Here is a 13989-nt window from a genome sequence, read left to right on the forward strand (position 1 = left end):
GTAAAGAAAATCCTCTTAAAAGTAGATAAAAAAATGCATTTTAGGACTATATTAAGAGGTGTAATAAAAGGTAACTTGGTAAATTTACAAAAATGCAGAATGCATTTTAGGACTATATTAAGAGGTGTAATAAAAGATAACTTGGTAAATTTATAAAAATGCAGAATGACCACTTTTGCATGGTATTAAGAGAATGTAATAAGTACAAACTACCTTTAATTTAATTTTTTATAATAATAGATTATTTTAATTATTTTTATAATATATTTTATTATTTAACATATTAGTGTAGTAATATTGTAATTAATTATAATTAAATGGTATCAATGATAAGTTTATTGATAAATAGTTATCATATTTTTTTTATAAAATTTTATTTATATTGTTTAGATAATTATTAGAAAAACATAGGAGTATTATAAAAAATAAATCAATTATTTACCATTAAAAATGTCACAAATACTATCTAGTTTTAATATTATAAAACTAAAATATGAAATATAATTAAATATTATTTAATTAAAAAAATATGCTATAAATATTTTATCACATTAATTCAAGATCGTTTAGTAAAATATTAAAAAATTAATAACAAAAAGAACTGCACGATAAATACTTAGCGTTATAAAATGACATTACTATACAATTAAATGAGTTGATGATAAAAAAGAATTGCACAATGAATATTTACAGCTATAAAATGAAATTACTATGTAATTAAATGTGTACGGTAAAAAGTATTGTATTATTTATAATTTATTAAAAATAATAGATTAATTAATTAATTAATATAAATATTTAAAGTTATAAAAATTAAGTTTTTATAAAATTTTGTAGGAGCATATTTAAATATTATATCATGTGTTTTATAAAATTTTATTTATATTATATAAATAACTATTAGAAAAAATATATGAATATTATAAATAAAAAAGTATGTTTTTTACTTTTTAAATATAAATATATTTAATTAGTTTTGTTATTTTTTATGATATTTTTTAATTTTTATAATATAATATTAAATATATTTTGTATAAAAGTTAATGTTGTTAATATAAAAATATTTTTATTTTTATATTATATATATTATAAAATGTATTTAATTATATTATTAATATTTAAATAAAAATATTATTAATACTATCTAATTATAATGCTATAAAATTAATATTATATTGTAATTACATATATGATTAATGATTGAAAAAAAACAGTTCAATAAAAATTAAATTAAATTTTTATAATTTTAAATATTTATATTAATTAATTTATTTTTTTAATAAATTACAAATAATTCAATGATATTATACATACTAACAGCAGAATTTTTAAATTATTTCATATTAATATAATAAAATATTTATAATATGATTTTTATAATGAGTAATATTTTATTATATTTTATATTTTAATTTTATAACACTACAATTGAATAGTACTTTGCGACGGTAAATATTTAAAATATTTTTTTATAATTATTCTTTTTTAATAATTATTTATATAATATAATAAAATTTTATAAAAAAATATAATAACTATTTATAATAAACCTATAATTAGTACTAAAATATTACTACATTATTATATTAAAAAAAATAAAAAATAATTAAAATATTTATTATTATAAAAATTATTTTATACATAATATTATTAAACTAATATAATATAAATATATTATTATAATGTATTAATTTTAAAATTTTAAAAAAAATAAATATATATATATTTTTTTAAATAAACCTACTTTATTTTTAATTTTAAATAAAATAAAACAGAAAGATCTAACCGTCCCGTAAATAGTCAAATTCTCATGTAGGTTGTAGACAGTCAAATTCCTATTTGACAAATAGATTTGAGATATTTTTAACACAAACCCAAAAAAACCCGCTCACCATCCTTGTATACAAAAATTTTTATATATTCACCCCACCCCCCATTTTCTCACATCCTCTTTGTCAAAAATAAACCTCTTCTACACCAGCTGTACTCAATCCTAAAAGCAGCCTTCTAACTTTCTTGCTTGAGGTTTTTGGTTTGGCTTCATTCAGAGTCAGACTCCATATTTCCCATAGCTTTCAACCCTCTTGGTCTCTGCATGCATTCAATAATCATCTACTGTTAGTAAGCTCACTCATATAAATAAATAATTTTCATGGATCACAGTAGTCAATATTACTACTACCTTCTTGGAGATCTTCTTCTCTCTCACTTCATACCGTTCTAGCGTTAAATCGCATAGCCATGCCCCTGGACTCACAAGCTGCCAATAAATAATGAAAACAAATTCAAAATTTCAAATCATTAAGGCTAAAGAACAGATGAAACTTAAATCATTTACACCATGGAAATCAGACAAGCACAATTCTGTGTCAGAATGAAATTTTTGCTTTTAATACTGCGAATGCCAGTGTGGTCCATGCTGGAGAAGAATAATAATGGAACCACCAATAATAATTTAAAAAATATACTCAAAATAAAAAAGCAAAAAAAAAAAGAAAGGAGAGCCCTAATGCGCGGAATGTACACGGCAGGCTCAAGGGCTGTACTATTCTGTCGGTTGGAATTGGTTAAGGAAACGCTTGTTAACACGTCTTTGTTTCGTCCCTTAAATCAACCCCGTACACGTGGAATGCTCAAAGGGACGGTTTAATATGCTCTGGACTTTTCCACCGTCGGATTTTCCTCGTGTTAAATTGTCCGGGCCCAACACCAACTCCTACTTGGACCCACATCAGCCGTTTGAAAAACCTCATTGCTTCGATACTTTCCATCCGACTATGACTATAATGCGTGCCAATCTGTTACGTAGATGATGATTCTGGATGGTTGTTAAAAAAAAAAAAAATAGTCACCAGCAAACGAAATTTTAGCGGTCCCCACTTCACCATTTTCATCACGACAGCCATGACAACTGATAAACTATTGACTCGCTAATTAGAATAATTCTAACACCGGTTTTCTGAAGAAATATTTTTTTGCAAATGTTCAAAGTGCAAATCCATATTTAGGTATACATCCACATTTTAACAGCCACGTGTACGTTCCTCTCTAAGCTTTAGTGTACCATTACACGCTTTTCCAGCTTTTCCAGCCTAGGAAGAAGGCCAAAAAGCAGAATAAATTCACGCAAATAATTTTTAATCAAACTCACCCTAAGCTCTCAGATTTATTGCCTACAATTCCTGGTATCCTAAGAAACCGGGTTCTACTCTTAATTAATCTTTTTGATTTAAAGGAAAAAAGGAAAGCTATTATTTCTATTAACCTTGAAACCTTTTCCTCTGGTTGCATCTGATTGAGAGTGTTCAATAGAATAAAACTAATTAAAGAAAATTAGAAACAAGACCTGAATAAGAAAGAGGACTTACATTGAGAGTGCGTTGAATGAACTTGGCCCTTTTCTTGGGTCTCTGCGGCAGCTTTGAACCCTTAAAGGCAATGAAATCCTCCTCTTTCTCTTTGTTGGTTAAAGCAATAACAAACTTGGGGGGCCAAACAGGTGGTGGTGCGGCCTCTCCGCTACCTGAAGACGACCCTCCTTTCTTGCTATCATGCGCTGTCTCGGAAGATGCCCCTGATTTGTTATTATTCTCATGGTTGCTGTTGTGGTGGTGGTGGTTGGTGGTGCTGCCTCTCTTCTCGTGGTGCGCACCTCTGTCCGGTGAAGCAAGGCCTCTCACACCACCGTTACTCTGGCTTCTCATAGCACTTGAATTCTCAGAATTCCTGTCAAATAAAAACAAAGGTAGAATACAAAATCACACAGTTAGATACCACATGTTCCACGAACAACTTGCAGAGCGATGAAAGTAACATCAACTGCTTTGGATTTTTTTTTTTTTCTTTTTTTGGGTAAAAAATTTGCGTTGAGGTGGGTAATTGGGTGAAATTACAACAATAACCTTTGGGGATGATCTGGATCGGTGGGTTGAGTAAGGACTAACTAGAATCTCGACGGCTTTTGCGTAGAAAATGGGGTTGTGCTCCTTTGAGAGTTTTGGCTTGTTTGGTGGACTTGGTGTTCGGCTTTTAAGGATGGTTGTGGTGGTGGTGGTGGTGGTGGTGGTGGTTAGTTTTCTTCGATTGAAAGTTTAGATATTTGAGAGAAAGGAGAGCTGAGATTCTATTTTCATTTCTATTTCAATCCAAAAGCCCAACGTGAAAAGCTGGTTCTTTTAGTACGTTTTTTGGGCCGTTGGATTGAGGTTTTTTCCCATTTGGGGTCAGGATTACGTGTTGAAATTTGGATCGACATGTGAGAAAAAGTGGACCATAATCTATTATTATACGGTGCTAATGCGTTCTGATCAAAGAATCGTTTCGTAGACAGTAGACACGTGGAATGGGGACGGCTGGCCCCATCATCCATGTTTCCTTCTGATTATCCATTCCATGCTGTAAAATAGAAGGAATGAAGAAGAATAAGGAGGAGGGAGATTCGGCCATAATTTAGAATCTAATATTTAGTATTCTAATTTAATATTTAATGATTGAAAAAATAAATTATAAATGTTTGATTAATCACTCAAATTATCTATCTTTTGACTCTTAAAAATTTACAATTTAGTTTTCGGTTTAGGAAAAAGAAATCTAATTGAAAATATTAAAAACAATGAGGGCACTCACTCACTTGCCATGAGCCCAGCTTCTAAGCCATACACGTGTGCCCCCACTTCCACTTTGACCACGACAGGAGGAACAGGAAAACTAGAAGGCACAAGCCTCGTAAATTTACCCGCCTCATATAAACAAACGATATTTGGATTTTAAAAAATCCAACCTTTCGGCTTTCTGTTGTGATAAAATAATACTCTACCAAACTCACAAGCAGAAACGCATAAAATGCCAATCTGAAAACACTGTTCGGGGCAAGTGGAAGTTTCTGAGCAATTCTTTACCGACCGTGTGTGTGGCCTTAAATCCACTTTCCTACTCCCACTTAAAAAATTTCATTGTCAGACCCTTATCACATCAGGATCACGGTTGACTACTTAGCCTCACACAAGTTTAGGTCTTGATGGTAGATCATGAGATAATTGTTTTCCGCCACAATAATTAATTTAACAATTATTAAAATTATCATTTATATTAAAATTTATATAAAATTAATTAAAGTTCATATTATAAATACATATAATACTCCATCTAAATAACAAATTTTATATTACCTTTCTTTCGTTATAAATTAATTTTAAAATTAATAAATTTTATTTTTCAATATATACTAAATAACAGTTATATTAAAAAATTGATAAAATTTTTTTCTTGAAACAGCTAAAAAAAAATAAATTGATCTTTATAAAAATTGTTAGGCTGTTCAATCTCTACGCAATGGCAAAGCTACCCCCCCCGTTCCAAAGTAGACACAGTGAAACACACATCAATCATCAAAGAGACTCATTGACATAAACACTCAAGTCTAATTGTGCCCGCTAATACGACCCAACAAAACAAAGCTGTACTACTAAGCATTTCTTGTTGGATTAAACGATCTCAATTTTGTTTCTTTCCTTGCATCTTGGGATCAAAACCTGACAAATTTTGGATTTGTGAACCTGATGCAAAATTCCTCTACCGATAAATGCATGATCCAACCCGGAAACCAAACTATTTCGTCGGTAACACACTAATGACTTACCCACCAGAAAACCCAAATCCATGGTTTAACGAAAAGTGTTGAAACAGATCGAACAAATCGAACAGATTTTACATGAAAAATCAAAGTGGGTTTAGGGATCTGTACCTGAGAACTCGCTGGTGAGGCGGTGGAGGTGGCGAGGAAGGACGCTGCCGGAGATTCAAATATCCATTGCTTTGATTTGTATTTTTTGTGGAAATTGGTTTATTGGAAGCCTCTTTATCGGCTCTCACGACCCTGCGGTCGACTCGAACAGTGGTTCGATGGACCGGGGCTTTAGAGTCGTCCTTCACTTGGACCTTCATGCACCTGAGACGCTTCCGGTTACCCCACTGCAATACAAAATTCGACGTCGTTTGCTTGGTGGTCTCTGAAACGACTCTTAACAACCCATCGTCTCCGTTTTTGTGGGTATTATTGGGGTTAACTTTATTATTGCTTTTCAAAGCGTCCTTTTCCATCTTCTGTTGCACACCTGTCCCATCCCACCAAAGGAAAAAAAAAATTTTACAAATTAAAAAAAAATCCATAAAACAACCGTTTAGTGTTTTTTTTTTTTTTTCCTCAACAAAAGCAGGCTTCAGAAATTAAAGTACCTTCCTTGCAACTTCAAGGAGAATACAAAAATCCAAATAAATCATATAAATTAAAAATAGGAAGAACTGTATTGACAAAAAAAGAAAAAGGAAGAACTGCAGCAGATATGAATCGGACGGCTGTGCTCTTTTGGATGAAAAAATTACAGTGGCTATAAATAAGATGGGGAGAGAAAAAATGAAACCAACGAGAAACTTCACTGAAACGAGATAAGTACTCTGAAATGGATCCGCAACATTTTCCAGTGGTTTTACTATGCCACAGAACAGACCCTGCAGGAAATTTTTCGAGAGCTGTGCTTGGTTGCCGAGAAAATTTAGAAGATGAAAATTAAGAAAAAGCCAACCTTGATTTCTCATCTATTCGTTTCCAGAAACAGAAGGAAACTTCAAATTCCACTTAAATCATTGCCTAGAATCGATACGCTCCCTCTATGAAGTAGGAATGCTTTTGGGACCAGAGCGACATGTACAATTATTTCATTCGGCCACAGTTTTCTCCGAAACCAAACGAGGGTCATTGGTAGTCGGAAGGAATTCCGAAGAACATAAGTAAAGCAGAGTAGTGAAGCATGAATAACGAAAAGACGATATTAAAATCCAGAGTCCAAAAAATAATTGGTCGAAAATAGATAAGATGCCCTTGAAATTGAAATTCTTTAAAGAAAAATGGCAGCCCCAGATTTTTTAAAGATAAATAATCTCAAAACCGAATCGGAAGACAGAAGAAGAGACGGAGATGGATAATTGAGGATCCCCGAAGAGGAAAATTGAAGCATTACCTGAAGCTTCGAGTCGTGGAAGAAATCTGCGATTCTCAATTGAATTTATGCCCGTGAAAGCTGATTTTCTGAAACGCTGAAGATCGCAAAGGAAACAAGGCAGAAATGTTTAGAGGCTCCTTCTTAGCAAGCCAAGCACAGAGCAGGAGAGAGAGAGAGAGAGAGAGAGAGAGAGAGAGATTTCTTATAAACTGTAAAACTGTGATAAAAAGATCTAATCCATAGCTAGAGTGCAAAATCCAAACTCGAGTTCAATGATTTTGATGGCGGACAATGACTTACATGAGTATGTTACTCAGATTTTGTCATTACGAAGACAAATTTAGCTTGGTTAAGTCCTCAGGCAACGCAATATGCAAATCTATCTTAGATTTCAGCTGAATGTTGACATTCCAAAGCTTAAATCCTCGACTCTCATGTCAGATTCCGATCTCTGTATATCCAGATACTGACGCTCGTAATCGATAATCTGCAAGGAAATGGACCAGTTTCCCTCTATCGCTGCGCAAGTCTTGAAAATGTATCTGCAAAATAAGAAACAAACCAAAAAACCATCATTTGAGAGGATAAGTCGCTCAAAATCTACAGAAAAGAGAACTCTGTTTCAACTTTCGAACCTGCAAAACTCAAATTCTGTGACCATCCATCTACAAATCTCAATGGAATTTGGCTAATTTTCGCAAGTTACAATCCCCAACAAGTAGAAATTCCTTGCGCAATCAGCTTCAAATCCCGCAAATGTACCTATTAAACTAGAAATGAGAAAAACAAAACATCCGGTTATGTATTCAAATTTTGTTACGCAACACCAAGACGATCAAATTCTGTTTCTTAATTACACACCTAAGTTATCTCTCTCTGTCTCTCTACTAACTCCAGATACTCAACATTGATTTGTTCAATTCTGGAAAAATTTGACCAAAATCTCTCTATTTGGTTACCGAGAAAGGGAAGAAGAAAGAGCAAGAAAATTGGAAGAGAAAACCAGAGAGAGAACAGAGAACCACCAATACTGCAAAGAGCTTCTTTCTTAACAAAACGAAATGCCCTCCCCTCTTCAAACCCAAACCTTATAACCCATCTAGCTCTCCGTTACATCCAATCGTTCAACACCAACCATTTCTGACCGTTGATCTAGGTGTCCAACCGTCAGTATTACTCCTACTTTCAACCGTCCAGTCCGTCCATTTGTGCCCCGTTAACGGCGTCTTTCTGTAGCACTCGTTTGTTTTGTCCTTAATGTCTTCTAAAGCATGCCTCACGGCAGTCTAACGGAATCTTCAAAAGAACTATAATAGAAAAAAGTTGTGTTCTTATTGTTATTGTACTTTCTAGTTTTATTTTATATTTATCATTATATTAACATTTACTATTTAAATTAATTAAAATTTATATAAAATTTAAATTTTTAATTTTTTTTTGTAAAATTTGAATTTTTTAGTCCTTATATTAAATTTCAATGCATAAAATTTTGTAATAAAATTATTAAAAATATAAGTTATATTTTTTATAAAAAAATGACTTCTATAAAAATTGTTCTATTCATTTTAGAATATTAACTAAAAATAGCAAATTTAGATTTTCTAAAAAATTAGATAGTATTCTGAAATTTACAATTTATAATCTACAATATATAAAAGTGGGTATGAGAAAATAATAAAATTGTCAAAAATATTTGCAATTACATTTACATATTATAAATGACCCCCAATTTTAAATGGATAAAAAATAATATGGAGATTTACTATTTTTCAAAAAATATTAATTTGAATGATTAAATTGATTTTATATTTAAATTCAGATTGTTTAAAGAATTCTTTCAAAATTATATTAATTAATTTTATTATAATTTAAACCAAAAAAATTACTGAAAATAATTAATCAAAATAAAATTTTCTTTCTTCAATATTTAAGCTAAAAATGGTATTTTAATTAAAAGACCTATGAATTTGTCCGTTAATAATTTTAGCGACAATAATAGGCTTAATAATAATGTTTTACAACAAAAATTTATATACAAATTAAATACCTAAAAATAATTAATTTCTAATTTTATAGTATTTAATGCAAAATATACTGTAATTTATATTTAAAATTGTATTATAATATATAATTTAAAAAATTAATAATTATTGATATTGTTCACATCATAGTTTTTCAGGTATAAATATATAAAATACGAAAAATATCGGATGGATTAATTTAGCAACAACCTCTCTTATGCTTAAATCAGTATGTGAGATGAGTAAATTATGAAATTGACCGTTGGATATGAAATCTCATTATATAAAAATAATATTATGATATAAATAATATCTCATTGTGATTAAAATTCTACTACTTTTTGATGAGTTGTATGGTATATAAATAATTGACATGATTTGTGTTATTGAGACTTATATTTAATATATTTTAATATTAATTTAAATGAGTAGTCTTTCCTACAATGATCGAATCTTTAGGTTTGATATCAAAAAATACATTTTAGATTTCAACACTTTAATCATTCAAAGTTTGAATTGCTTTAAAACTTTTTGCAAATCGAACAATTTAGGATTGTCATAATCTTAAAAAAAAATTAGGCGAGATGTTGCTTTTAAGATTTTAAGTAAAAATTTTCTTTGAAAATTAAAGTCAAATATTGCCTATTCTTGCCTCCACAAAATGTAAATGGTGATTTATTGTCACCTATATGGGCGGAAAGTTGCCTGAGTGGGCATTTAAAGTGCTTCAATTGGGCGGGAAGCCGTTAAAAAAGGAATTCTAAGTCGCCTAAGTGGCTAATAGCTTGCTTGAAAGGGCGCTCTTACGTCGTCTAGATGCGCTTTTATGTTACCTAAATGGGCAATAGTTTGCCTAGACAGAAGCTCTTTTATCGTCTAAGGGTGCTCTTACATCGCCTAAGGGTGCTCTTATATCGCCTAAGTGGGCAATAGTTTACTTGAAACGACCTCTTACGTCAACTATGGGCACTCTTATATCGCCTAAGTGGGTAATAGCTTGCCTGGAAGGCGCTCTTACATCACTTATGGATGCACTTATATCGCTTAAGTGAGCAATAGTTTACTTGAAATGATACTCTTACGTCGCCTAGGGGTGCTCTTACATCGCCTAAGTGGGCTATAATTTCTCTAAAATAGGGCTCTTACATTACCTAAGGGAGCAATAAGTCGCTTAAATTTAAGTAAAAGTCTTTTCAATATATGTATGAAGCGTGCCATCACTTCACAGTTGTATCATTTTTATATGTGACATAATCTCTTAAAGCTTATTTGCAAAATTAATTATTGTAAAAAATATAAAATTATAAAAATTGAATTGGTACGAGATAACCCATAATCACAATATGGTTCTGAAGTTAATGCAGAGTTTAAATAAAAGCAGAAAAAAGATATAAAAATGAAAAGTGATTATTGTGTATCGCTTATTGTTAGGCACATAAGATTATTTGATTGATGTGTATAAATATCACCATTTTACAATAAAATAATCCATAATTTTTTTTTAATAAAAATCTAATTAAGTAATTAACATTATGGTAAATTTTATAATTTTTTATTTAAAAAAAAACTTAATAAAGCACCAATATCAATGGATGTTCATGCTGTTCTTCATGGCTCTGAATTTTTTGCAATAATGAAAAGCAGCCCGTGTCGATTCCTCAGTAAGCACCGTTGTCGACTCGGCTCATCCGGTCTGGTCTCCTCCGCTGTACGGTTGGATCAAGGCGAACATTAACACCTCTTTAAGCTTGCAACGAGGTTCGGTAGGCTTTGGTTGTGTAATCTGGAATGATGATGGGAGTTTTGTGGTTGCTAGAGCAGGCTCTTTTTATAGCTAGATGGATGCAAAGTGTGCTGAAGCTATGGTATTTCGGGAAGCATTGAGCTGGTTAAAGAGTGTGAATGGATCGAGTCCTGTTCGAATTGGATGCTTGAGTACTTGTAATATCGGTTAATTATGCTTTGTTGTATGATTTATCGTCTTTTGGCCTTTTGGTTCAAGATTGTAAACTGCTTCTATCTAGTTATGAGGAAGCAAAGTATGTTTTTGTTCATAGATCTGTGAATGATATCGTTCATGTTCTAGCAATATCGGCTCATTCTGAGTCAGGTCAAGGAGTTTGGGTTGATGTCCCTCCTCCTTATATTGTTTCTCTGTTCTCTTTGAATTAATGAAGTTTTATTGTCATTTCAAAGAAAAAAAAAGGTCTTGAGAGATTTAAAATTAATATTGTATTAAAATATTTATACATGTCATTTAACATCGGATTAGCGATGACATAATTCTGTCGCTAATTTAGCGATAGACGCCAATTTCAGTCGCAGGAATTTAGTGATAAAGATATAAAAAGAGAATAAATCCATCACAAATCTATTGCAGAAGCTTTTTTCAACGAAGAAAACTTTCATTGTAAAAGCCCAAATTTCTTATAATGATCAACTTATTTAGTTGGATATTACAAATCACAAACTATTTACTTGTTTGATCATAATCTACTTTAAATAATAAAAAAATAGTGTAATACCCGGCTAGACTCCGGTATCGGAATTCCTACCGTCCGGTTGAATCTCGGATGTCGGAGACCTCTAGGAGGGTAAAACCATGTTTTCATAAAATGTTTTAATGTATTTTATGGTTTTAAGCAGAAAGGAAATTGAGTTTTTAATAAAAAAGACCAAGGAGACATTTCCAGGTTTGGCCGTCGAACCCCAAGTTCGGCCGCCGAACGTGGGATGGTTTTGGAGGGCAAGTTAGGCTTCCGAAAGTTTCAAAGGTTCGGCCGCCGAACCTCATGTTCGGCCGCCGAACCTGCATGATTTTTGGAGGCACTTTAGGCTGCCGAAAGGTGGTCTGCCAGCCCTATATAAGAGCTCCATGGCCAAAACGGGCGAGTTTTCTCCCCATCTTCGGCCACGGTGAGTTCTTGCTCTCCCATGGTTCATTTTAGACGTTTTTCCTTCGATCTTTCATGTTTTAACAAGCTTTATGTTGATTTGAAGATATTTGAACAAAAGAGTGAGTTTTGGAAGCTTGGAGACCAAAGAGTTGAGATCTCTCCCATCTCCAAGTTGGATCGTCTCTCCTCTCGTTCTTCAAGAGGTAAGAGTAGATCCATAGTTCCTTTAATGTTTTAAGTAAGTTTTATGAAGATTTATGGGGTAGAAATGCATGTATAGGTTATGTTGAGTTTATGGGTTTACTTTGTGTTTATGAGCAATGTATGTTGGATATGCTTGTTTGATGTGTTGTAGATGGGGTTTAGGATAGTTTGAAGCCCCTAGGAGCTTGTATGCTTGAGTATGCATGTTGTAGAATAGGAAAATGCATGATTGAATGAGTTGGGAGGCGTTTATGCATGTTGAGCTGAGTTTCTGCCCTTTAGGAAGAACTCAGGTTCGGCAGCCGAAGGCTCTTTCGGCCGCCGAACCTGCCTTTGGTAGCATGAATCGGCTGCCGAGCCCTGCCCCCGAAAGTGGACTTTCGACTCTAGAAGGGAGTTTCGGCCGCCGAAGGTGCCGCCGAACATGCATGAGTTTCGTCTCTGGAGGGAACCTTCGGCCGCTGAAAGTGCCGCCGAAGGTGCATGACTTTCGGCTCTGGAGGGCCTTTCGGCCGCCGAACCTGCCGCCGAAAGTGCCTTGTTCAACCCTCCTTTGCATGATTTCTATGATTGTTTTAAGGTGTTTTAGGGGGTTTTTGGGGAGTATTTTAGAGTCATGTTCATGAATGTTTGGTCCCTAATTTGAGTCCACCTGTGTAGGTTCGGACCCGAGGAACCGAGGACCCCAGCAGTGAGTCTGTTAGAGCTTCTGTAACGACCCAAAAATCGGACCGCTACCGGCGCTAGGATCCAGATCGGCTTAAGGCCGCCGGGACCCGTAGCAAGCCTGACATGCAACCTGTAAACCTGTTTAATCCCATACATGATCAACAACATACATAAAAATTTAAAACTTTTCTTTCATACATTCTATCTTACACCAAACTCAACCTGTCGTATCACTGAACTTATACATAATCATAAACTTGACCCCTCTGTGGGATCTCATCAATGCCCCCAATGGGTGGCATAACAAGTGTTGAGTTGGCTAAACATGGGCATCAATAACATTAAGATCATGTTTCAAAAAGGGATTACATTATACTATGGTCAAGCACACTTCTAACCTCAATATCGTTACATTACATGTCTATACATCATTATACAATTTGTCATGTCCACACTCTAACTATTACATACGTATGACTTCATTACTCTTCTTGACTTCTCTGTCTAACCCGTACCTGCAAACCTAGGGAATTTGGGAGAGGGGTGAGCTACTAGAGCCCAGTGAGCAGAATAGTAAAGCATTTAAAATATATGATAACATGAAATGCATCACATCACAACTAATCATATCAAGGATGAACTTGTCACCATTTAGCCCTCTACATAATCCAATCATGCCAGGGGCGTAGTGCAGGCCACACCTGGTCTTTCTCTTATACATAACATAACATAACATACATATTCCGTGGTGCCGGGGGCGTAGTGCAGGCCACGTCCGGTCTTTCTCTTACATAGTGCCAGGGGCGTAGTGCAGGCCACATCTGGACTTCCATATCATATCATCATGTCATAACATATGAGGGCTAATGGATCATTCAACATTCATCCACATCAACAATATTTTATGCAATCCAACATATTCGTGATTTCTAATGCAAGCAACCTAAAATATCACATGGCATCCATGATGCATGAACATGCTCAAAACTGATTTATTTATTTAAAAGCATAAGAGTTATTCCACTCACCTCAGGCTAGCTCTGACACTGACTGAAGCAGCTGACTCACTGCTGGGGTCCTCGGTTCCTCAGGTCCGAACCTACACAGGTGGACTCAAATGAGGGACCAACATACTATAACATAACTCTAAAAACATCCCCCAAAAACCTTCTAAAACTCCTCAAAACATTCATGCAAAAC

General features: G+C 33.4%; 1 protein-coding gene across 4 annotated transcripts; it reads right to left on the bottom strand.

Annotated features, from left to right (window-relative positions):
* Positions 1-1788: 1788 nt before the first annotated feature.
* Positions 1789-8137, bottom strand: LOC110611470 (probable serine/threonine-protein kinase DDB_G0282963). 4 transcript variants are annotated; one of them, XM_021751843.2, is made up of 8 exons: positions 7860-8137; positions 7634-7768; positions 7299-7540; positions 7017-7092; positions 5744-6113; positions 3369-3726; positions 2183-2260; positions 1789-2091 (listed from the first exon to the last, which is right to left on the bottom strand). In XM_021751843.2, exons 5-8 carry the CDS (start codon positions 6097-6099, stop codon positions 2041-2043), a joined length of 843 nt encoding a protein of 280 aa, XP_021607535.1. In that variant the 5' UTR covers positions 6100-6113; positions 7017-7092; positions 7299-7540; positions 7634-7768; positions 7860-8137; the 3' UTR covers positions 1789-2040. The 4 variants fall into 4 exon arrangements, 3 of the variants coding, with proteins under 3 accessions (XP_021607535.1, XP_021607533.1, XP_021607534.1); XM_021751841.2 differs by having other exon boundaries at positions 2180-2260; XR_002487374.2 differs by lacking the exon at positions 1789-2091 and adding an exon at positions 2547-2818 and having other exon boundaries at positions 2199-2260.
* Between the last annotated feature and the right edge of the window lie 5852 nt (positions 8138-13989).

The sequence above is a fragment of the Manihot esculenta genome, chromosome 3 (assembly GCF_001659605.2).
Source record: "Manihot esculenta cultivar AM560-2 chromosome 3, M.esculenta_v8, whole genome shotgun sequence".
Taxonomy (NCBI): Eukaryota; Viridiplantae; Streptophyta; class Magnoliopsida; order Malpighiales; family Euphorbiaceae; genus Manihot; species Manihot esculenta.

What these genes read in the sequence shown, in the direction of transcription:
- LOC110611470 (XM_021751842.2), bottom strand. Translation starts at nt 6,099, where the DNA reads ATGGAAAAGGACGCTTTGAAAAGCAATAATAAAGTTAACCCCAATAAT. An exon ending in TCATTCAACGCACTCTCAAT is followed by an intron (nt 2,261 to 3,368) that starts GTAAGTCCTCTT and finishes ATTTATTGGCAG; the next exon opens with CTTGTGAGTCCAGGGGCATG. An exon ending in AGAAGATCTCCAAGAAGGTA is followed by an intron (nt 2,092 to 2,179) that starts GTAGTAATATTG and finishes GAATGCATGCAG; the next exon opens with AGACCAAGAGGGTTGAAAGC.